The following is a 26,245-nucleotide window of genomic DNA, read 5'->3' on the forward strand; positions in this document are numbered from 1 at the left end:
GTCAGTAAAATACATCGCAGCGGGTTTGTTTGAAGCCATTATAACTGATTGTCAAAAAAAGAGACACTCTTTTCTTTTCTCCGCACTCTATTTTTGACTGGGTGTCTTTCGTGTCGATATCGCTTTCATAAACAATGTCACTTGAAAGGGCTGTAGGAGGCACACGATAGGGAAAAACGAATACCTGAGCGATGCGAGAGCTTTTGAAGTTCTATGACTCAAACTATTAAACGCCCCAAATCGTAACACCCACTAACAAAAGACCCAGGTGGGGTCAAACACGCCTCTAAGGCATCATATTCAGCAGTATACTGTACACAGCCTACAACCTGTAATGAACCGCAGGTATGTGGTGTGTGGGTGAGCACCTGCGCAATTGTAGTCTAAACAAACTCACACACGGACTGAATTCATTATTTGAATGAGGGCTGTTGTTAAACAATCCTGCCTTCGGAAGCCACGAGGATAGTAAAACGACAATAAAGTATAAGGCTGAAGCTAACATAAACTGCTGATTGATTTAATGTTAACAGCTCTATTCAATCTCAACAACAAGCATGGGTTTATTAAGCAGATGTCGTGGGATGCTAACTGGTGTGCCTATGTGTAATTGATGGCCCATAGAAGCATTGGGCTTGATCTCCGTTCACCAAACCAACAAAGCTTCATCTTTACCTACACCTCAACAGTAACACAGCAATTAGGATAACAGTAAACATCAATTTGTTGAGGGGGGAAAACAGAGCATGCTAAATGAGCTAGCTCAAAGCGGTTAGTAATGAGAAAGCTCATTAAGCATTTTGCAAACCAGAAGTCCTAAATGTCTGAGCATCTGCTCTGTTTTTGCTATGTGCAGGGCTGTCAAATGTTGGAAAGTGGACCTACTTTACTCCCCTACAACTGTTAATACATTAAACAAGCAATTAAAGCCTTTTTAAAAAGTTCTACTAACAACTCGAAGATAACTTTTCATATTTAATGAAAGATAACAGTGCTTTTCAAATGTTTACACTTTAATATTTAAATCTATGCGCAATAGCAAGTACTGCATTGCCAAGCAGAGGCAAAACACTGTATTGACAGACTGTTTTAGGTGAACTATTAAGCACTTACTGTTAGCAGTGATTGTTTGAACTCCAAAAACAAAGAAAAATTTCTAAACTAAAGCATCTTTTTCCAAGGGATTGACTCTAGACTAGGGCTGCACAATATATCATTTCAGCATTGAAATCGCTGTGCACTATGGGTACGATGTCTAGTGTAAAACATCGCGATAGATTTTTAGCCAACCGTTTTAACTACCTGACCCGCATGATCTTTGTTTTACCCATAACCAAATCATAAATAAATAAAGATAAGTTACACAAAAATTACCACCTGTCAATCACTTTTTCCGCCAGACTGGCATGAATAGACGTGAAGTGATCTGTGTTATTATAACAGTGTCGACAAACATGGTTGGTAAAATAGGTGCACAACCAACAGGAACCAACCAACAGTATCTGAGGAGGGCTTTTCAGAAATGCTAGATGAAACGCCAATATGGACGTCAATCGTTTTCATTCTAAAATGGCATTTTAAAACAAGACGTATTCAGGCCCATAGCGTGCCTGGTGAAAGGGGTGGTTATTTTTTTCTCAAAATGTGGACTTTTTTGCAGTTATTAGCCTAATTTTCTATTTAATTATGATGTTTAATTACTGCAATAAGTGGCATTTTAAGCACTATTTTTAACTGGATTCGCTTGTTGTATCCTCTATTTTTGATGTACCAAAATATTTCCTCAAGATTCATAATAAACAAATATAAAAAAACAGCTTCAAAATTTTCTTATAGCCTATCTTGAAAATGTATCTAACAACAGCCTAATTAGTATAAGCAGCAAAAGTCAGTCTAAGGCACTCGGAAAATGTGGAAAAAATATCAAAAAGCATTTACTGACATGGCTCATTCTTAAAACTGCACCTACACGTTTTGATAACACAACTTCATCAGAGTAACCTGGTGTAGCCGCAGTTAAGGAACAGCCATTTCAATAAAGGTTTATCATTATTTTTTTCACATTTTTGAGTGACTTTGACTGATTTTGATGTTTATTCTAACAAATCCCTTACACAAAAAGCACAAACACATTATTTAAGCTACTTCTGTAATCTTTTTGTTTGATTTTGGATTTTCATACGCAGCCTAATTAATATTCAATTTAACTTTAATAGGCTGCTTTTGGTGCTTTTCATTGATATTTTTTCTCTTAAAAATAAGGTTCAAAATTTAAAATAAAAGTTAGGCTATTTGTAAAATGTTTTTTTTTTTTTAACAAGTCGATCAATAGTGTAAGTCGACTTCACTTATGTCATATTGTGCATTTTCTTTTAAACCTTCGATGGGTTATTTCAACAATTTATGATGACATAGCAGTCAAAATAGGTTGGTTTTAGTGCAAAACAGGTGGTAAGAAACCACTTGGTTTCTCATTTTTGACAAAATCACAAAATACGAAACAATTACACCATTTTATTTTGACATAGTTTCAAGCGCTTTTGTTCAAAAATGGCGGTAAATTCATTGAGAATCCACTGTTGTACTCTCCTCTAAAACACCTCTACATGCAGCTATTTTTAGGTAAGGGTCACAAGAAAGGCCAAAATGTATTATGGAAATTTTCCAAGCAGCACAAGACTATGTTAATTAAGTTTCCAGGCTTAGCTGCAGCAACAACAGTCATTTTCCATAAGGTATGACTGAACCTCCATCACTAAGAAGAAGCGCATTAATATGGCAATCAGAGAAAACCAATTTAATTGCTGTCTAGTTACAGAGACTATTATAATTGTGTCGTGTATGTTTTTAAAACTCTTAACTCAATTTGTGACAGTGGCTGAAGACAATGGTTTCAAGGGATTGCTTGGTTAAACGGGTATTCCTGCATGAGGTCTGAAATAAACAGTAATAAGCAGCGTGGTATAGCTGAATCATGTATTCTCCAGACAGATTTTATCCAAGGATTAATGAATCACATTAATTCAAGAGGAGGATAATAAATTGGGATTAGCTATGGGTGGAGAGGACATTTCTTTCTGGCAGAGAACTAAAGCCATCTGACCAATTTAGGGCAAATGGGAAGCCCAAACACACCGGAGGACCTTTTAATGGGGGAAATGAAGACTACAAACACTTGACATACTTAACTGTGAATTGACAAAGCAGAACTTCTACTTGAACTTTATACAGAGTAATAGACATTCAAGTAAAGCTTATAGTTGTTTTCACTGGCCACATCCCCACTGATGCTTCTGTTCTTGAGATAAAAGCCTTATAAATCTCATCACAGCTAAGTTTAAATGCATTCTTTGTAAGAGACGTACGCAAACGAACAAGCCTAAACAGCACCAGCGCTCTTAGGGTGAGCTATCGGGACATTATCAGTAACTTAATAAAGATTCCCTTAAAATAACTAACTACAAAAGAAGAAATCATGCGGGAAGCATCCCCTGTGTGATTATATATCAACGTCAAATGCTCTCAGCACTTCAAAACAAATGGTACGTTTAAAGAAGCTGTTAATGACAGACTCGATGTAATGTATAACTCTCGTGAGCCATCCAATTCTCTCAGCAATAACAGTCTTAATGCAAACTGGAGATGTGCTTTTCATGGGAAAATGAAATAAATAAATCATTCATCGCCTCTGGACAAAATTGCTGAGCTTTGTGAATAATGCAGGCAAGTGTTAAAGGCTTATTAAAATGCTTCTCTGCTAATTGTGTCCTAATTGCACTGCATCTCTTCAGATAAAGGGATGACAGCGTTGATACGGTCATGCGTCACTGTGTAGCTAATAAAATAGTCAACCGTCTATTAATTACAGTTGACCTTTAAAATCACAGACTGGGAATGGGGAAAGCAGGTTTGCGTCTGGAGTGTTTGTGTACGCCAGTCGCTCTGAAAGGCTCTCCGTGCACCTCACTTTATCACAGACCATTTGAGTCAGTCTAACCTGCAGCAGATGTGGTGAGTAATGACCATCATTAATTCAGCCCCAGCACACCTTTCGTTCAGACAGAAATAATGGCTCTTCTGGGCCACCTGCACAGCGGAGAAACGAGGATAACCTCTAGTCCGAAGAAGAAGACTGAAATCATCTCTTATAATAGCACACACATATGGTTAAATATTCAAGAAGAGTCCCAAACACACAATTCCACCATTTTATCCAACGATGCACATGCATAATGTAGTTCAGTAAGTGCTTTGTAGGACTGGTCTCCTATTCTTAGACCAGTTTTTTTTATTTTTTTTTTGAGATGCTGCACTGCATATGAAGAGGGTGGAGTCAGTCCACCCAAACAGAAGCAACACTTGATGGGCTGCTCCAATTTATACCGTAAATAATTCAGGATGGAAGCACTGCAGTGAGAGTGAAGGATAGTGTTAAAACAAGGGTTCTAAAAAAAAAAAGAAGGAATAAAAAATGTTTACTTGTTTTGACTAGGGAGTAAAGCATTCATACATGGTTCTAACATGTGGCATATTTTATTTATCTTCAAATAAACCAACCAAGAAAGGGCCAGTTAGCATAGCATCATTATAAATCAGAATATATGAACCATATATTTCAGCACACACTATTAAACTTGAATTTTGCATATTTTATTAAAATATTCATTTATTTTTAGTAGGGATGCTCCGATCAGGATTTTTGCAGCCGATAACGAGTACCGATTCCTTGTCATGGTGATCGGCCGATACGGAGTCCTAATTCTGATGCTCCAGGCTTTACAATGCATTAAGCACATTTTCCCTCTAAGTATGATACTTAAGTAGAGATCTCAACTTACCTAAGAGAATAAATGAAGGATATTGCATATAATGTCTCAAACACGTCTCTTATAACCATTTAGGTGTAAAGCTGCTTTACAGAACATAATGGATAGCAGACAAAAAAACATTGGTTAGAAAAATGACTAATAATGCAATTTGCAAACAACATGTCTGAATCAAGAAAAACTTTGGATTCCTATGCATATTTGATGCATAGGAAGTTAAAATGCACACCTATATATCCATTACTTCTTTAGTAAAAGGAAATAGGCCTATAAACTACTGTTTATTGCAATAAGTAAAGTGAACTTACAATCTTGTCCACACACAGAACTTTCAGTTCTTATATGTAAAAAAGGCCTAAATAATATATGCAAGGTCATTTAAATATTTTGCTCATCTCCAACTAACACAAACACTTGTGATCAGTTCATGATATTGGCCAAATCAGTGTACTAATCGAGTCATTACATGTGATTATCGGCCGATACCAATCTCTGGTCGATCGATCGAGTCACCTTATTTTTATAATTCATGGATGAAAAATATATATTATTATTTTAGTATTTTGTATCATATTTATGTTTAGTCATTTTAGCAGATGTCAAAGCAGAGGGCCAAACACCAAATGTCATCAAGAGCCATGGGCCTAAAAGACATGCTCAGCATAATTGAGTACACGCCATTTTAAAAATAAATATTTCTATCCATTTCTCAGTGAATAGGCAATGTATTTTTGTGCATTTAAACAAAACAAATTTATTAAACAGATATAATTATTAAAATAATATTTTAGTTACCAAAAATATACACTGTAGAAATTGAAAGATAATACAATTAAATAAAATAAAGCAAAGTATTGAAAAGAAAATGACAAACTACACTAACTAAATTAAACAAAACTAGATTTTTCAATTTTTTGCTGCTCTTTTCTTTTCCTTTTTTTTAAATTTGTTTTTAATATTTTTGTATAACATATACATTTGGGTGTACTGGTGTTTGTCTGTTGTCGTAAGTTATTTGCTAGATAAGCTCCAGATCTAGCTTCAGTACTGACTAATCTAATATGCACAAATTTAATATTGAATAGCTTTTTATTGAAAATGTTAATTCAAAAGAGAGATTTGTGAGGGCTGTACTTATATATGCTGACCACTGTAAATATAACAAACTACATTACATTCAAGTTACCACATGTAATTTCCTAATTTACTTCATAATATTTCAAAAAAAAAAAAAAAGAAAGAAAACATTACCTAAAATTGAATTAACTAATACAGGTTTAATTTTTAAATGATAACTTATTGCAATGAAAACAAACAATCACATATGTTAACAATAAAACAACTTTTTTACAATAAAACAAACAAAAATTAATATTAATTGACAATCTCGAATCCATCTCTATCATTCTCCCTCTCTTCTCAGATATGGTGGGCCAAATCATAAGATACCATTGGCCAACTTTGGCCCGCGGGCCCTAGTTGGGGCATCTCAGGTTTAGAGATCTTAGGCTTACAAACAGGATCCACAATAGATATCTTCAGACAGAAAATAGCATGTTCTTTAAGCTGTCCCATGGTAAATCAAAGCATTCTTTGCTGTAAACATTTCTCCATTTAGGGAACAAAAGCAATGCCAAAAGTATTGAAATAAAAAGCTTGTCACATAGCACTAACTGAAAAAAAAATAATACATTGAATTAACAACTGCTAGCATTTTAATGACTTGAATTGCTGGGGTTTGTAATTTTATGTACTGAAATTTAACAAAGCTATTTGTTTAAGCTGTGAATATTTAAATTCAAAACACATTTTCATACTTAAATACAATAATCAACATTTAACTTCCAGATTTCACTTTCAAAATATTCACAGAATATGTTTTAAAATATGGAGTATAATATTCAAAAGGCGATTTTCAGTTCATTTTATTTCCTTAAAAAACTTCTTTACTGATTTATTAGACCATACATTTTTCTTTTGCAACTGTGCAAGAATTCATTATGACCTACAGCATGCAATAAAGTTAAAATTAAACATGAAGTTAAAAAACATGGCTCTCACTTTCGTTTTAGATATGACATGAGAGGAGGTGTGGCTTACATAGATTGAACCATCACTCTCACCTTGATTGAACTGTCAAAACCAAAGCTGACTAAACTCAAATACGCTCCATTCAAACAACCCACTCTAAGTACCACTGCAGAAAGAATGGGCTAAACTCCTTTCATTGCCTTATACTGAAACTGTAAATTATTCCTACTCAACTTACACACCATAAAGATACCATTATTCATTTTAAAGACATTTTTATAAAGGAAGTTTGGACAGGACTCAATATAAATATCTAACATCCTTTAATTTGCTATATATAGGCTATGCAATATATTAGAGAAATGGTTAACACTTTATTTTGATGGTCCACACTTGAGTATTAGCAGACTGCTTAATATCTGTTGATACTGCCCCTTCAACAGACATTTAACTGACTAAAAGAAACTTTGCAAGTACATGTCAACTTACACTAACCCTAACCCCAACCTAACAGTTTACTCATAATCTAATAAGAATTAGTCAGCATGCAGATGCAATGTAACTTAAATTCAACAAAAGGACAATGAAAATAAAGTGTGAAAGAGTAATGTTTTAGTGTTTGGTTCATTACACTACAAGATAAAACATGAAAGAATGTATAAAGGTCTCAAAGTGAAAAGACATCCTCAAAGTCACGAAAACTTTAATTACGATGACATTCGGTTCCACTTAGAAATAAATAATACTTGTTTACTTATTAGTAAACACTACTGGTCTGTCATGTTTAACAAGGCTGTGTTATTGTGATTTTCTTGAGCTGCAGAGATAAAATGATGAATGACTGGGCAAAGGCCACGACCATTTGACCATAAACTTACCCAACCTCCATTTTCCTCGATCCAGTTTTCCAGTGGCCCGTTCAGGTAGTCAGTCATCCAGTGTGCAATATTATCTACCTGGGACGCCATCTCCCGGTTGACGCTTTCCACGCACATGGTCCCACCAAACTCGAAGAATGCAATGATCCGCCCCCAGTTCACTCCGTCTCTAAAGAGCTCTTCGGCCACGGTTAGAAAGCTGCGTTGCGCAGAATTTGGGTTGAACACCATTTGTTGGGACATTTCCTCAAATTCGCGTTGGTAAATCCTTTCTATTTCATCTCCAGCATCCCGTAACACCCGGTAGAGCCTCAAATGAGGGTCTGAACGAGTGACCCGGGCTATCAGGCATTCAGAGTTGTTCCCTCCGCCGGCTGAGGGAGCCTGAAGCCTCCTGTCAGAGTTTGGAGAGGATTCCTCCACTGCTTTATTGAAGGTGTCATCTTCCTCAGCAGAGGACTGACATTTCCACACATATCCTCGCTTTGAAAGTTTATGCTTGAGGTATTTCTCCACAATATTCCGATTGTCATAGCTAATTTCGTTAGCCATGGTTTTAAATCACGATAGAAACGCGCGCGAGCAGGAAAGAGTCGGTTATTCGAAGTGCATGGTAACGGAAAAACGGTCTCTCAACGAGAAAAGCTGGGGAAAATGTCAAATTCACATCGCGCTGATGTGAATTCTGTCATTAAAATGCAATATCTGAGGCAAATGTTATAATTTAGCATCACATTCATTGGTTGCGACTCGTTAAAATGTTAGTTTTTAACTTTATATCCAGAACTGGCTGCAAACCCTCACGTCCAGAGCGCGCCGATTGATGGATGAATTGGCGGTTGCTGCAGTGCGCGAGCGCGGCGCGAGGAATGACCCTTCACTGCTCAAACTCACTGCGCTTTTCTATTACACTCCACTGGATATCCACCCAAAAGCGCACTCACATACAAAAAACACCGTACGTCGTTGACGTTACAGGACTGAAGGAGAGAGTAAAAGCAAACGCAGTATTTCTAAATATTCCACTGACATTCGAGGTCCCAGAAAAGACGGAAGAGAAAATAGCAACCAAGTCAGCGCACGAAGCACTTTTCCTCGTGTCAGATGGACAAGTATATTTCCATGCTGTTTTGGCAAAACGCAGTTTCTCCAACGCGCGGTGCGGATCGTGCAGAATTTACGCGTGCTCCGTCACCGCCGACGAATGACATCGAGGCTGGCGCGTTCATTGAAGCGACGCTCAGTCAGAAACTGTTGTAACTGAAGCTGTTTGAAGAGCACTCTCTGCGAGGGGGCGGGCTTCCTTACGTCACGCCATTCATTGTTTTGGCATACGTAGTAGGATGTTGATATTTAATAGTGTCTGCGTTGGTGTTTGAAGTGCACTTCTTTTCATTCGTCAAAGCTTCTTTTCAACATCCCCCCGGGACTCCATACTTCAGGCGTGTTTGTAAGTGCAGGGGTTTCACATTTTGACAAATGAATTTCTTAGGGAACCAAGAAGTGTCGTAACACGTTTTGCTCAAACGACTGAAATGTTTTTTTTGTTTTGTTGTTTTTTTTAACTGTCTGCGCAATATGGTGCAGTTTAGATGTGTACACTTTATGTGGTAATTTACAAACCGACATAAGGATAATGCTAATAATCTTATATTAATTATGGGGAGAAGTGGAATTATTTGTGTGTAGTAAATAATAATGCAGGTTGTTTTAGTTCAATTAATTGCATATATTTTACATTAATTGTAGCTAAATAAATGTCATTTTCTCCAACAAAAACAATCTAAATGACAATGTTTTTACTTGAAATTTGGAAATGTTGACAATATGAACAATATGCTGAAATACATACCTAGTATATCCAGTATACAGAGGATGAATAGATATATATACAAGTAGGAACAGTAATTTTCTTTTCAATTATAAATCTAATAAACATTTATGATAAGTATGTTAAGTTTAACTAGTTTAACCACTAAACCTAATAAGCAGTTGTAGATTAATTTAAATTAAGCAATGGCAGCGGGTTCTTACATGGTCTTACAGGGTCTACAACAGGGTGTCTCCAGGGTCTTTAATTTTGTAATTTTAAGACTTTCTAAGTCATAAAATTCTGGTTTAATTTTTTTTTGTCTTGTAGGTCTTAAATCATTTAAACTAGTCTTAATTTTTCTATGTCCATGTAAAGCTACTCAATCAGGCAAAAAGTCATCCAATCACCCACAATCCATCTCAATAAAACATTTAACAATGCTTTGTTTATAACTAATATTATAATAGCTAATTTAATAGCTTCATAACCAATATGGGCTGCACAGTGACGCAGGTTGTGCTCTCGCCTCACAGCAAGAAGGTTGCTGGTTCGAGCCTCGGCTGGGTCAGTTGGCGTTTCTGTGTGGAGTTTGCATGTTCTCCCTGCATTCGCGTGGGTTTCCTCCGGGTGCTCCGGTTTCCCCCACTGTCCAAAGACATGCGGTAGTGTATGGGTGTTTCTCATTGATGGGTTGCAGCTGGAAGGGCATCCGCTGCATAAAACATATGCTGGATAAGTTGGCGGTTCATTCCGCTGTGGCGACCCAAGATTAATAAAGGGAGTAAGCCGAAAAGAAAATGAATGAATGAAAATTCTTTGTGTATTTATAGACCATATAGGTGGAGGACACTGCCCTGGATCGACTGTTGCATATGCATGCATTTAGTTTATTATAATTTTTAAAGCGCCTATAATAGTGTTGATAAAAATGAGTATGAATACAGCTTCTTTGACACATTATGTAAAATATGTGGCTAAGAAATAACTAATTTATTTTTTGACGGGGCAAATCTTTTCCAATAGATCAACTGGGCTGTTAGAAAAACATCCTTAGCATGCAGATCTGTATAAGTCTAAAATATCATACATAATGTTTTTAAAAAGTCCTAAATCTCGTTGAGTCTAAATCTATTTAACCATCTAAAACTATATTAAACTTTATTAAATATCTCTTCTATCACTTCTAAATATTAACTGCACAATTGTTTTGTGAACTGCAATAAATAAACAATATATAAGCACTTATACGTGCTTTCGTTTTTTACACAGACACACATTTACAGTACAAAAAAATATTTTTGGCTCTTGGAATGTGATTAGATAAACTCGCACATCTCAGCCAATGACACTCTGTCACACCCTCTCCACCCCAGCCAATCCTGTAAACACATACTAAAACTCTCCAGTAGTCAGGTATCAGGTTAGATGTACCACATGCTTTGTTCTCAGCACAAACAGAGCCAGAACACACACTGAAGCAGGTTAAATTCAGTGCATTTATTGGAATTTTCTCACAGGTTTATATTTTAAGGCTGCCAGTTAAACAGCATTGAGTTTGGAACGCCTCATTAGTGCAAACCTGATACATTCTCTGTCGTCACATCGCAATGCATTTATTTCCACTGCTTCTTTTCGTAGTCCCACTTATGAGCGAATCCAGTGATGGGGTTCACTTTCATATCTAACATCCTCTGAGTCTGTTTTTCAATCCACTCCTGAGAGAGTGTGTGTGGAACGTCGCCGTACACTGCGGAAAGAGACATAAAAATAAGTGTGTTGAGAATGCTCTTATTGTTTATCTATAAATCAATCTGTAAGCGTTAAATTAAAAAAAGAGTGTTGGATCAGGTATGAAAGTCGGCTAATTGTGCAAAATCCCCATCCATTTTTTCCCTAGGTAGAACTGTAAACTAATTTATGCTCACGGCAAAGAACAGAGAACAAAAAATTAACAAATTAGAAAACACAATTGTGTCTCTGCATTGTGCACAATATCTCGGTGTAATATCACAAAACTGGTTTATGTAAAACTGGGGTTAATAAACATGCAAATGCACTCGGTCAAAGAAGAAAGGTTGCACTGCAGGTTCTTTTGCTATTTCTAAGTCTACATGTGAAAAGGCTTCTACTACAATATTATAATTTTGTATTTTAAAGTATAAGCATAATAGCATACTGGCCACTTTATTAGGTACTCTTTACTAGTACTGGGTTGGTCAAACTGTAGATTTGTCGGCTGCACATCCATGATGCAAATCTCCCTTTCTACATCCTAAAGGTGCTCTATTGGATTGAGAACTGGTGACTGTGGAGGCCATTTGAGTACAGTGAACTCATTGTCATGTTCAAGAAACCAGTCTGAGTTGATTCATGCTTTATGACATGGCACAATATCCTACTGGAAGTAGCCATTAGAAGGTGGGTACACTGTGGTCATAAAGGGATGGACATGCTCAGCAACAATATGCAGCAGAAATCGAGACTCATGGGACCAGGCAACAGTTTCCTGTTTTTAGCTGACAGGAGTGGTCCCAGTGTTGTCTTCTGCTGCTGTAGCCTATCCGCCTCACGGTTGGATGTGTTGTGCATTCAGAGATGCTCTTCTGCATACCTCAGTTGTAACGAGAGGTTCATTTATTCATTCATTCATTTTCTTTCAGCTTGGTCCCTTTATTAATCCGGGGTCGCCACAGCGGAATGAACCACCAACTTATCCAGCACATGTTTCACGCAGCGGATGCCCTTTCAGCTCCAACCTATCTCTGGGAAACATCCAAACACACTCATACACTACAGACAATTAAGCTCACCCAATTCACCTGTACCGCATGTCTTTGGACTGTGAGGGAAACCGAAGCACCCGGAGGAAACCCACGCAAACGCAAGGAGAACATGCAAAACTCCACACAGAAACGCCAACTGACCCAGCCGAGGCTCGAACCAGCACCCTTCTTGCTGTGAGGGGACAGCACTACCTACTGTGACTACCTACAAAGTCACTTAAATCACCTTTCTTCCGCATTCTGATGCTCAGTTTGAACTGCAGCAGATCATCTTGACCATGTCTACATGCCATAAATGCATTAAGTTGCTGCCGAGCAGTTAGACAGGTGTACCTAATAAAGTGGCCGGTGAGTGAAAAATATAATTATGTATAAACATTTTTTAAAGTTAAACTGATTAGCCCTCCTGTGAATTGTTTATTAATTTATTTTTAATAGGAAATCGGTTATTGTTAAGAAACTCTCATGAGTTTAAAAAATAGGTTAAAGTTTAATATAATGTTTCATATTATCAACACAACAGCGTTTATTCAAATAAAATAAAACATTAAAACAATATACTACTTAATAAATAATTGCACATATATTGCGATTATATTTGTCTATATTTTAAACAATTATTTAATAATTTATAATCAGCAAAACAGACATTTAAATATGTGGCATTAATTGAATTATTATTTTTTAATTCAAATGTATATTATGCTGATTATAAAATATTAAATAATTATTCAAAATATAGACAAATATAATTGTAATTTATGTGCAATTATTTACTAGGTTATATATTATCAACACAACATTCATTTATTCATTTTCTTTTTGGTTTACTTTAGTCCCTTTATTATTCAGGGGTCACCACAGCGGAACAAACTGCTAACTTATCCAGCATATGTTTTACGCAACACATGCCCTTCCAGCTGCAACCCATCACCGGAAAGCACCCATACACTCATTCACACACATACAACACGGACAATTTAGCTTACCCAATTCACTTATAGTCTTTGGACTGGGCGAAACAGCACTTTGCGAAAAGGGGCGAGATTAAACAAGATGATTAAACATAAAATGAGTCAGCGTTTGGTCCACATTGTACATTTCTGTACTGAGTGGTCATGTTTTGATCTTCGATTGGTCTCGCACAATCACGTGATGCGATTTCACAGGTCAGAATTCACCAACCTTGAACTTCCCAATGCAGTGAACTGTGAAACTTGTCACATGAGCTTTCATTTCCAGTCTGCCACATTTGTGTGTGTATCAATTAAAGTCTATGGGGCGAAAATTGCAGTGTGACCGCAGCTTAAGTCAATTATTGTTGCCTACATTTATATAGTTTCCTGTTTTTTATTACTATTGATTTGAACTCAGCAGCAAGGTGGTGCAGTGGTTAGCACAATCACCTCACAGCAAGGACGTCACTGGTTAGAGCCTTGGCTGGGCCAGTTTGCATTTCTGTATGGAGTTTGCACAGTCTCCCCATGTTTGCGTGGGTTTCTTCCGGGTGCTCTGGTCCAAAAACATGTGCTACAGGTGAATTGGGTAAGCTAAATTGGTAGTGTACAGTATGTGTGTGTGAATGAGTGTGTATGGATGTTTCCCAGTGATGGGTTGCAACTGGAAGGGCATCCGCCCAGATTAATATAGGGAATTAGTAAAGTTGAAAAGAAAATGAATGAATGAATGAATGAATGAACGTTACGACTTTATGTTTGGTATTTGCTGTATATCATGTCATTCGTTCAAACCAATCTCCCCTTTCGAAAACCCTCAAGGCAGTCAGCATAGTTTCTGCCACCTTAACAAATCCAATAGATTATGAAAAGCAGATTTTTGTTCTCGCCAGGTGCTATCAATGCACCTGCCCTGAGGTACGTGCAAGTAATTTAGTTCAATTTTTATAGAGCTGTGAGGCAGAAATACCTGCAAGCAACACAAAAAAACCTAAAACATCCACCATTGTGACCATATCCCAGGTGCCTATCGAAAAAAAAACACCCTTTCATCTGCTTTTCAAGACCCGACAATCACCAAAGTCAACTTCAGAGGAGCCTTAATACCCAGCCCTAATGAGTCTGAAGAAGTTTTTCAAGTCACAACACGAGCCAGACAATGCGGGAAATACCCGGCGCTCAACCGACAACTGACTTTTTGGACTTCTATACCGTTCTCACTTTCTCGCCTCCAAGGATCCCCACCAAACTTTTGTTCTTAGTTTCGGTGTTTTCCTCCTTGCGTTTATTCTCCTCTACTATATCTCTCCTGAGGTGATGTAGCATTGACTTCCTTCCTCAAAGAGCCGGGGCCTCTGAGACAGAGATGGAGGAGACTCTTCTGCTTCCGACACAAACTCGCTCACACACTTAAGCAAATACACACATACACATACACACAGTGCGCTCTCGTTCGGTTTTAAACATGTCAACTGCTTGCCAGCCGTCTTCAGCACACACATACTGCCTTCTTATCATTTGTGAAGAAGTTCAGCTGGGTCTAAAGGGATTCCTGAGCTGAAGCCCGGGCTCGAACGCGTAAATCTTTCCCCTTTTTCTGCTCTTTTAAACCCGTCGACTGCAAAACATAACCCAGTCCAATTATTTCAGTGTGTGCTGCAGGTAAAAAGGCCAGGCTGATTCCTCCATCTGACACATGAAATCAGAGCAATCTGTACTCTGGGATCTGTCTTATGGCCACATTAGAGGAAAGGATAAAAAAAAAGGCACAAAGAACGAAATCCGAGTAGAAGCCGCTGGCGGGGAATGCTTAAGAGAGGTTACTTCATTTAGCAGGAGTCAATAAGTTATGTTGATTTTGGGTTTGATAACTGCGTCTGCTTTCAGATCGGATGAATAAATAAATCATCAACACAATTAAATCCGGTCGGATCTCACATCAAAGCAACAGAGAGTATTGGCAATGATGAAATGCATGAAATTCCAGCATTGAAAAGCAACCAGAAACAAATCGTTAAAAGAATGTGTATAAGTTATTATATAAGTAATAATGTAAGATTTTTGGAGTATATGCCATCACTGCAAAAAATGCTTTTCTTGCTCAGATTTTTTGTCTCGTTTCTAGTCTAAATATCTAAAATTTCTTATATCAAGAAGCCTTTTCTAGACAAGCGAAACATATTGTCTTGTTTTGAGAAATAATTTGCCAATATTAAGTGAGTTTTTTTTAAAACAAGCAAAATAATCTGCCAATGGGGTAAGCAAAATAATTTAGTTTTTTCTTTTGATGTAAGATTATTTTGCTTACTCCATTGGCAGATTATTTTGCTTGTTTTAAGAAAAAACTCACTTAATATTGGCAAATTATTTCTCAAAACAAGACAATATGTTTTGCTTGTCTAGGAAATTCTTCTTGATTTAGGATTTTTTTAGATATTTGTACTAGAAACAAGACAAAAAATCTAAGCAAGAAAAGCATTTTTTGCAGTGATGGCTGTGTCTAAAACCGTATACCTTCCAGCTATATAGGTGTTAAAATAATATGTTAAACACTTTTAAAAATAATTTAGAAGATATGAGAGCTGTCACTGGGTGGTACCTCTTTATAATGTATAGCCTACTTTAGTGCTTTCTAGGTACTATTTTGTAATTTAAAGGCCCCATGAAATAAATTTTTCTAGATGTTAGCATAAGTATTGTTAGTTTTTAAGATATCTATAAGCTAGTGCGCATCAAAACAGTGATAAAATTTCCATTTAGAAGATAGAAAACGGCGTAGTGGGTAGCACAATCGCCCCACAGCAAGGAGGTTGCTGGTTTCTAGCCTCCGCTGGGTCAGTTGGCATTTTTGTGTGGAGTTTGCATGAATTGGGTGAGCTAAATTGTCCGTAGTGTATGAGTGTGAATGAACGTGTATGGATGTTTCCCAGTGATGGGTTGTAGCTGGAAGGGCATTCGCTGTGTAAAACATATGCTGGATTGACCCATTAATAAAGGGACTAAGCCGAAAAGAAAATGAATGAAGATATAAAACGGACATAAAAAAGATATAAAGCTCCCTAAAGAGTGGTTTATAATTGACGCCATTGCTCTTGAGTGAGCGTGGCAGATGTGACATCATCACTGTGTATGTGGACGTTCGCTTTGGATGCACCAGAGACTATAGCTGTGTCTCATTTCAGAGGCTGCATCCTCCGAAGGATGCAGACTTCAAAGATGAGTCCTTCGAAGTCCACATAGACTTAACCGAGCATTTTGAAATGAGACTGTCTAGCCTACAGAGGACAGATCTCGTCAGCTAGCATCCGTAACAGGTGTTGTTAATAAGTGCTAATAAAATTTGTAATGACTTTTTTCAAAGTGATTTTAAAATTATTGTAAGCGATCTAAAGGCAAAACAAGGTTTATAAAAGCTGAAAATATATTTCCTTGGATCCACACATGTACACATAAACATGTAAACTGTCTATAAAATCACTCTTTAGTAAGACTTCTCTCTTTTTGCTTTTTAACGTATTGACATATGCAAGTAAAATAAACTTAATTCATACATTTAATCCAGAGTTTTCTTTTAAAAGCGCCCGCCGGTCTCAGTGCGCAATGAATCTTGGGAGGTTCAAAGGATCCACCGGTTGTGTCCTTCATTATCTGGAAAACGAAGGATGCATTTGGATGCTGCGTTTGAAGGAGCCTTCAAATTTTTTTTTAAACGAGACAGCCTTCGTCGTGCTGCGATGACGCAGCACACTTCGAATGCATCCTTCGGAGGATACAGCCTCTAAAATGAGACACAGCTTATAGAATACACAAGACATGTCACTTGTATACTTTTGAATGGGAAAAAGTGTAACTGTCAATATGGCGAATAAAGCCCGACCTTCTAGTATAGAAGCCAATCAGCAATTGCTATATTGTGAATAAAGCCCCACCTTTTAGTACAGTAGCCAATCAGCGATCGCTATAGAATGACAATTCTCCAGGGGAGGGAATCAGACCAGACGTGAGTTTCTGAAGATTTTGTGTGATACGAACATTTAGAGATGAAACTAAATAGACAGTCGTTGTTTAATTTTATTGGTTATTCATAACATGAAATGTAATGGCAAGCTTGGCAAGCAGTTTTGGAGAATTTGATGTTTCCCCATTCAAACAGTATGCCCAAGCATACTGCCCGAGAAGCGTTTCAAAGATGGCCGACGAGTGAAATGACTTGCCTTAAAAGGACTTTGGGTGCACGCGACATGATTTCGGCTGACGGAGCGAACGATTTTTATGAGACTCATATGAGAACAGTTTGCGCGGTGCTGCATTTGATTTGAGTTGAATATGAATCACTTTGAAGAGATTTTGTCTGAAACTGTACGTCTGTACAGACATCATTATGATCAGTCCATGCATGATCATAGGGATAACCAGATGACCAATAATTCTTGACTTGAAATTGCAACAGCAGTGGGAAAGAAACAAAGTATTTGTTTAAACCAGCGGAATAAGTTTATTGAAGCCAAAAGAGGCCAAGGCAAAAGTGGAGACCTAGGTACACAATTACAGAATATGTTTTTCCACCATTTATAGGTTTTACACTGATGTATATATTACTTTTTTTAAATTTAAAACAATTTAATAGTTACAAAACTAAAACTGAAGAACAAATAATTTCTTTGATAACGAAAGGAATATGTGAATCTGTCAGTTTACAATATACTGATGCCCTGTTTTCTAGGCTTTATTGATAATAATGGTCAGGAATGTTGGGCCATTATTGGACTCTATAATGACAGAAACTAGCTATACAGTAATGTGACAATTGTGCAATGGGCTAAAAAAAATTTTTGATTTTATTCTTGGCATAATAAAAAATATTTTTAGAGCAACCCATGTTCTCTTGTCAATATTTTAATAATAGTTAACATTAATAGATAAAATTGTCCGAGGTATGAACAAAAGAAAGTGATGCATCAAAGTTTGATTAAAAAAAATATTGAATGTTTATAAAAAAAATTTAATAATCGTTAAAATAAATTATAAAAATAATTGGGCAGCACGGTGGTGCAGTGGGTAGCACAATCGCCTCATAGCAAGAAGGTCACTGGTTCGAGCCCCGGCAGGGTCAGTTGGCATTTCTGTGTGGAGTTTGCATGTTCTCCCCGTGTTTGTGTGGGTTTCCTCCGGGTGCGAAGACATGCGCTATACAGTAGGTGAATTGGGTAAGCGGAATTCTGCATAGTGTATGTGTGTGTGTATGAAGCCAGCAACCTTCTTGCTGTGAAGCGACATTGCTACCAACTGCGCCACCATGCTGCCCCAGCAACTTTTATAGTTAATTGCAAATATATATATATATAGTTTTTATTTCACAATAATAAATCTTACAATTATGTGGTGGGGGTCATGTCCGTTAACTCGACAAAACAATCTTTCAGACATGACTGATTAGTCGAAATTGATTCAAAAAGGTTGCAGTGCTGGAAAGTGTAGACACCAAAACATTCATACTGCCCCCTAGTGGCCGGTTGCAGTATAATACATAAACATGTCTCTATGGAAACGAACTGCACTAACACTTCAAATAAATTGATGTATTGCACTATTTTAGGTTGTTAAAATTATCCATAGACATGTTAAAGTATGTTTTTTTTAATACATTTGGTTTTAGTTAGTTATTACACACTACACAATAAAGTGTGGCTTCATGATTGTGTACATGTGATTGGGTCTGCAAAAGTTTGGGAATGTGGCTTAACCTCCAGTCCCTACTGCACAGACTCAAGCTGGGTTCATACTAGAGTTGACGCTTCTGGAATTCTGTCAGGTAAAAGGGGCAGGTTATACAAGATGATTTGACAATAAAAAAAGCAAGTGCTTGGTCCATATTTTAAATTTCTGTACAGAGAGGCCATGTTTTAATATTCTATTGCTCTCACGCAATCTCATGATGCGATATCGCAGGTCAGAGTTTATCGAGCTTGAACTTTGCTACAAAGTGACATGCGAACTTGTATTTCTAGTCTGCCGCATTCGCATACGTATGAATGGAAGTCTATGGGGTGAAAAGTGTAGTGTGACCACGGCTTCAGGCATCAAATGACTACCATACCTTGGATATTTTGGCTTCATTTTAATTACCATATGCCCAATATCAACATTCGAGGATTTCTGGTTTTATTTTACACTGAAAGAGTTAAGATAAATTAAAAGTTAAGATAAATGAGGTGCAAGAAAGTACCAGAGGGTACCTCAGTAATACAAATCGAAAATGAATAGCAGCCACAATGAGACTGCACATGACTCCTTTGAAAGTTAAAATGATGAATAGTACATCCTAAGGTCTCGTGGACTCACCACACACACACACACACACACACACACACACACACACACACACACACACACACACACACACACACACACACACACACACACACACACACACACAGAGAGAGAATTCCCACTGTAAGACCACAAGTGTTGGATTGGACAACTCTAATTGGTCGTTTCAGATAATATTTAGAGTGACTGACCAATCAGAATCAATCAACTCACAGAGCCTAGTAATAAATCAATTTGTATATATGTAACGAGATAAATGTAGGCTATTATATAAATATCAGTTTATATATACCCACCAAAGACACGCTGCCACCAAACAAGCAGCCCTGTGAAGCCAAGGAAGAAGAAGACGCCCGCAAGGACAGTCATCCATTCTTTGGAGCCTTTCCTCATCTCTGGGAACGACAGCTCATGTGTGAGTCTGTATACTACAAAAGAAAGAGAAACTTGCTTTGATTGCACGCACACTTGGAAGGCAAGCCGAGTCTACTATTGGACTACACTGCCATCTAGTGGTTAAGACCCCTTAATACCTGAATCTAAAATATGCATGAAGTCATTAACATTTCTTAACATTTCCTTTGGTTTTGTCTCTATTTCAGAAGTCACCAGAGCACAATGAACAGCCACCTACTTCAGCATATGTTTTACGCTGCGGATGACCTTCCAGCCACAACCCAGTACTGGGAAACCCAATACCATGACCCATTTACAATATTAATAATCAGCTGAAAAGGAGCTTACCTAAGTAAACGAATCTGCTATACATCATAACGGAATATAAAAGTGAAATATATATATACATATGATGTACCTAAATATGTAAAATGCACAATAACAGGGTATCTGCAGGTTTATGATAATTATATTTAAGATTTTGTAGAACCTTTTTAAACCAAACAGAATAAAATGTAAGACTTTTGTAAAGTTTAATAATGTACAGTACAATTACAATTACACACAACACAATTATTTAATTACCATCCCTAAAACACTTTATTATATAGAAAGAAACTTTAAAGTGACTAATAATAATTTACGTTTCACAACGGAAACTAAATCTTCTATACGGGTCAATTTGACTGCATTTTTGAGACCTTTGAAACAGATTTAGGACATTTTAAGATTAATTAAGGCCTTATTTTTATGGAATTTATGAATTTTAAGACTTTTTAAGGATCTGCGGACACCCTGAATTATACAAAACATTAAATGTAATATCAAACAATACATTTATTACAGTTAATATTGGAGCTATATCAACAATATGTACAGTTGAAGTGAGAATCATTAGCCCGCCTATTTATTTTTTTAAATTAAAAACTGCTTTTCTTCTAGCTAAAATAAAACAAAAAAGACTTTCTCCAGAAGAAAAAAATATTTTAGGAAATACTTTGAAAATATATTTTCTCTGTTAAATATAATTTGGGAAATATTTAAAAATGAAAAAAAAATAAAATCAAGGGTGGGCTGGGGGATAATAATTCTGTCTTCAACTGTATATATATATATATATATATATATATATATATATATATATATATATATATATATATATATATATATATATATATATATATATATATATAGCATTAGACAGACTCTATTGATTATGAAGGAGTGACTTGTGGAAAGTCCAGCTGAATCCTCAAAACTTTAAAAAGCAAATGGCTACTCGAGAAAATTAATGTGATCCTGCCAAGAGTTCAGTCAGAAATCAAACCAATTCCACTATCATTTCTAGTGGTAAATAAAGTGAGCAATGCTGTTTAAAAGGCTGATCAAACAAGGAGCAACAGTGGCTGTTTAAAGCATTTACTTTATACATATATACAGTTGAAGCCAGACTTATTAGCCCCCCTTTTTTCTTTTTTAAATATTTCCCAAATGATGTTTAACAGAGCAAGGAATTTTTCACAGTATTTCCTATAATTATTTTTCTTCTGGAGAAAGTATTTTGTTTTATTTCAGCTAGAATGAAAGCAGTTTTAATTTTTTTAAAACATTTTAAGGTCAAAATTATTAGCCCCTTTAAGCTATATATTTTTTGATTGTCTACTACAGAACTAACCATCGTTAAATAACGAATTGCCTAATTACAGTAACTTGTCTAATTAACCTATTTAAGCCTTATAAATTGCACTTTAAGTTAAATAATAGTAACTTGAAAAATATCTAGTCAAATATTATTTACTGTCATCATGGCAAAGATAAAAGAAATCAGTGATTAGAAATGAGTTATTAAAACTATTATGTTTAGAAATGTGTTGAAAAAATTAAGAATTATTACCTGTAATATTTTCTTTTTTAAACTACTTCTTATATAAAAAAATATGGCATATATCTATCTATTGTTACGGCAAACGGTCTTTTGGGCTTTCTGTGATTGATTAACAGTGCTCCACACCCAGGGTCAAAGTCTAACCTGTAAAAATAATCATGATCATTTCTTTACTGAGCACTGGATTAAACAAGCTAAAAGTTAGCCTTAGTTAGACTCAGATTTACTTGCTAGCTTCTCCTCCTTGCTGAGTTGGGTCCATGGCCCCTTCTCCTTCTCTTTGAGTTTCTTCTGTTCGGCACTGAGGTTTCTGACGAATGGAACATCTGGCAGTGGAGTGTCCAGACGGTTGTTGTACTGAGGAACACTGCAGTCAGTCACATCAACATCTGGAGAAATTCACAAAAACAACAACAGTCAGAGAATGATGGAGCGATTTAAAGCAGCTACAATATGTAGATAGATAGACAGACAGACAGACGGACAGACAGACAGACAGACAGACAGACAGATAGACAGAGACAGACAGACAGATAGATAGACAGACAGACAGACAGACAGATAGATAGATAGATAGACAGACAGACAGACAGACAGAGGTGGAGAAGTTTCTAATCTTTTCAGATTGCGTTTTCACCATGAGTGTGTGCAGCCCAGATTCCAGATGAAGTTGACAGTCTCCTCCAGAATCCAGACTGTAGTCCCCGCACCAGTGCACGAGAAGACAGCATCTGAATACAATGGCAACACCAAATAGTCTGAACTCATAAGCTCTCAGGAGGGTCACATAGTAATGGAGACAATGACTGCGTCTCAAAACCCTCGAGGAGCTGAATTTCTGCACTTTTAGCAAGTTAACATAGTTTCAATCAAGTCCCTTATAAAAACAAATGCTACAACTGTGGTACAGTTATTGTATCAGATTGTAATCATTATTCAAAATTGACTAAATGAAGGAAAGTAGGACACTGGGTGGGGGGGAAAGCAGTAATGTTTTTTAAAAAATTATCTAATGTTTACATGACAGTGAAGAGAGAGAGCATAGCATAAAGACAATATAGCATAGTAATGTAAATATACTGATTATAATTTATTTTTACTGTTTTAACTTTTAATATTGATTGTTAAATATATTTTTTTCAGATTTATTTTATTTATTTTTAATTTGTATTTTTTAATTTTATTATTATTATTTTTTATATATTATTACTACAATTTACTGTCTTTTTTACTGTGATTTTTATTATTATACATGTATGCTCTTTTTAATGTAAACTTTATAAATGCTTTGGCAATACATTCGTAACATTCATACATTTGCAAATACATTTTCTTTTCTCCAAAGCTGCATTTATTTGAGTACGAAAGAATAATATTGTTAATACAGATATTATTACAATGTAAAATACATGTTTTTTACTTTAATATATCATACAATTTAAGTAATTCCTCTGATGACAAAGCAGTTATATCTATTTATTATCACAGCAGAAAATGGTTGTTCTATAATATTATAGTGAAAACATTTGATAAATATCCTAATATCCATTAATAAATAGAAAAATATATATTTTATGATGTCACTTTTTATCAATACATGCTTGTCTAATATAGCCTACTGTAATTCCGCCAGCTGGGTGTCGAAAACAAAAAGTAAAATAACGACCGTTAAATTACAGAAATTTACTGTAAAATAACAGATGTTAAAAAACTGAAATTTCCTTAAATTTAAATTTCCGTAAAAAAATTTAAATTTTTGTAATTCAACGTCTGTAATTTAACGGCTGTTATACATCTGGGGTGTGGGAAAAAAACGTAAAATATACATAACGACCATTAAATTACATAAATTTACCATTAAATAACAGACGTTAATTTACAGATATTTACCGTAAAATAACATGTTAATTTACAGAATTTTTTCTTGAATTAAAATTTCCTGTAAAGTTCTGTAATTTAAAGTCTGTTATTTTAAGGTACATTTCTGTCGTTTAAGATCTGTCATTTAGCGTCTGTTAAACAGCTGGAGTGCACACAAAAAAAAACTTTAAATAATGGTCCTAAAATTACAGAAACTTACCGTAAAATAACAGATGTTAAATTACATACGTTTCCTTAAAAAGTAAAATAGTAGACAGAAATGTACCATAAAATAACAGACGCTAATTTCAGAAATTTCCTTAGATTTTGATTTCTGTAATTTAACGTCTGTTATTTTACGGTAAATCTTTGTAATTTAACAGCCATTATATTTCTATTTTTTCTGGTCCCCCAGCTGCTGGAAAAAAGGTAAAATAACAGATTTCTTTAGTGTATTAAAGTAAATAAATTTTCTGATTTGTCTAAAAAAAAAGTGTGATCCACGCAAAAAAAAAAAAAACTATATCACAATATTTTTGGCGTTACTATAGGTTACCATGGGGCACATTAAGGAATGCCAACATAAAAAGCACCATAAAAGACCACATACTGGATATGACTGATTGGACAACCTTCACTTGTGATGGTCCAGACATTCAGTCAAGGTATTCAGTTCACTGAGGACACAGACGATTGAATGGCTTTAAATAGTGTTCTTTATTTAATTTTATTTTTTGCGAGAGCGCGCATGCAAGGTTAATAAATGAGTACTTGCATTTGTCCAAAGACCACATTTCATTCGCCATGCACCTGCCTGCCCCATATGCTTATAAATGTGAACGATCAAGTACACGTCTAGAGGAGATTCGGGCTATGTGCTGCCTGTCACGTAGTGTGGAATAATATTCGGCAGCCAAAATTACTTCACGGGGGGGGGGGGGGGGGGGGGGGCGTGACATCAATATCCAGCAAAGTGAAACAATACAAATCTAAATATAAATCCATCACGCGCGCATTCTTCATAAATACTGCAAACCTCAAATAGTATGGTAAAGATCTAGCTCGTGCAGGGATTATATAGGCTATCAAAGCAATCGATTTAACATTTTGTAAAAGAAAAAAAAGCGGATCTCGGAAAGTATTTAGGCTATTCATCCACCCAGAAAAAGGTTATTTCAAGTTCAAAATATTGCATTGTTGTCATTTTATGCAAATTATTCAAAACCGACATTACTTCTAAAGCAGTCTAAATAAGCTATAATTGCCTAATTTAAGTTATTGAAATAATGAAAGGGAGAAATAAGAAACAAAAGTATTTAATCTCATGAACACATCTGGAAATATTTGGGAAAAAAAACTAACAAAAAAATGCAAATAGCATTTATATTGGCATACTATATTTGGTATACATAAGTAAATGCAAATGAATTTACCTTGAGATATGAAGATCTGAGCTGGTCGACTAGAAGTTGCCTACGTGCTCTGTCTTTATGGTTCTATGGGTCTGTTAAAGCGTGTGGCTTGTGTGTGTCAGGTGTCTGATAGCTCTCGGCCGAATGAACCAATGAGCGCCGGGCAGGAAACAGTTCGCCAGAGGCGCACAGGCAGATCGAGCGCGCGCACCAGCAACTCTTTTGGGGCACTTTAAGATTGAACAACAACAGGTCCTTTGTGGCAGACAGAGCTTCATTTGAATGGTGTTGCTCTTCACATCTGTAAGTGCTTCACGTCATTTCGTCGGGTCGGGAAAACATAATAAATACAATTATCATGTCATTCATTCATTTATTCATTTTTCGTATCTATTTCAGAGGTCGCCACAGCAGAATAAACAGTCAACTATTCCAGTTGAATACAGAATAGTTGCTAATAAGCTAACCGAGTTTCTAGATTATCAACAGGTTAGATCTTGTATCCTTAATTGTTCATTAGCAGTTTGTTTGTAGTAACTAATGCACTGAAAGTTACATGAACAAATACATGAATAGATGTCTTTTCATTGGTCATGTTATCTCATCTGGTCTACAAATAGCCTACCTTAGTGTAAGTAAACATGATCTAATTAAGCTGTTGTGTCGTTGATTGGATACAAGACCAACGACGAGATGATCCCAAGGTTTCCATATCCGGGACTGCTGCTGCGCTGATGGTCATGGGGAGTGGAGAACATGAGTCTGATTCCAGCGACGCTCCAGGGACAGACGAGTCTTCGCTGAGGCCATCTTCCAGCCTCCACCGCGGTGACTGAAGCTCTGCACAAGACTTTTGGCCAGCGGAGAAATTAAAATGGTCGTGCCCAACTGAGTCTGGTTCTCTCAAGGTTTTTTTTCTTCACTCCTATAGGGTGAAGTTTTTTTTCCCTCTCCGCTGTCGCCACTGGCTCGCATGGTTGAGGATTGGTAGAGCTACGCATCGATGAATTTGCTCTTCAGTGTTAGAACTCTCAGTAATGATTTTAAATCACACTGAACTGAGCTGAACTGAACT

The 26,245-nt window shown here is 36.3% G+C and overlaps 2 protein-coding genes and 1 long non-coding RNA gene across 3 annotated transcripts in view; 1 reads left to right on the plus strand and 2 right to left on the minus strand.

The window, feature by feature from the left end:
• bcl2a (BCL2 apoptosis regulator a) overlaps positions 1 to 8,342 on the minus strand; it is a 91,465-nt gene extending 83,123 nt beyond the window's left edge. The window contains 1 exon segment of the mRNA NM_001030253.2: positions 7,736 to 8,342. Coding sequence (NP_001025424.1) covers positions 7,736 to 8,287 — 552 coding nt within the window. The 5' untranslated portion in view covers positions 8,288 to 8,342.
• A 2,683-nt stretch (positions 8,343 to 11,025) lies between these two features.
• cox4i1l (cytochrome c oxidase subunit 4I1, like) lies at positions 11,026 to 25,316 on the minus strand. The gene is made up of 5 exons (NM_001386468.1): positions 25,192 to 25,316; positions 22,536 to 22,629; positions 22,126 to 22,287; positions 19,914 to 20,045; positions 11,026 to 11,295 (listed from the first exon to the last, which is right to left on the minus strand). The coding sequence occupies exons 2-5, from the start codon at positions 22,627 to 22,629 to the stop codon at positions 11,162 to 11,164; spliced, it is 522 nt and encodes a 173-aa protein (NP_001373397.1). The 5' UTR covers positions 25,192 to 25,316; the 3' UTR covers positions 11,026 to 11,161.
• A 35-nt stretch (positions 25,317 to 25,351) lies between these two features.
• Positions 25,352 to 26,245, plus strand: part of LOC110438353 (uncharacterized) — a 2,701-nt gene continuing 1,807 nt past the window's right edge. The window contains exons 1-3 of the long non-coding RNA XR_002456637.3: positions 25,352 to 25,473; positions 25,570 to 25,659; positions 25,852 to 26,245. The exon at positions 25,852 to 26,245 is cut by the window's right edge and continues 1,807 nt beyond it. This is a non-coding gene — a long non-coding RNA (uncharacterized lncRNA). The remainder of the gene's footprint in view (positions 25,474 to 25,569; positions 25,660 to 25,851) is intronic.

Source organism: Danio rerio, chromosome 24 (genome assembly GCF_049306965.1).
Source record: "Danio rerio strain Tuebingen ecotype United States chromosome 24, GRCz12tu, whole genome shotgun sequence".
Classification (NCBI taxonomy): domain Eukaryota; kingdom Metazoa; phylum Chordata; class Actinopteri; order Cypriniformes; family Danionidae; genus Danio; species Danio rerio.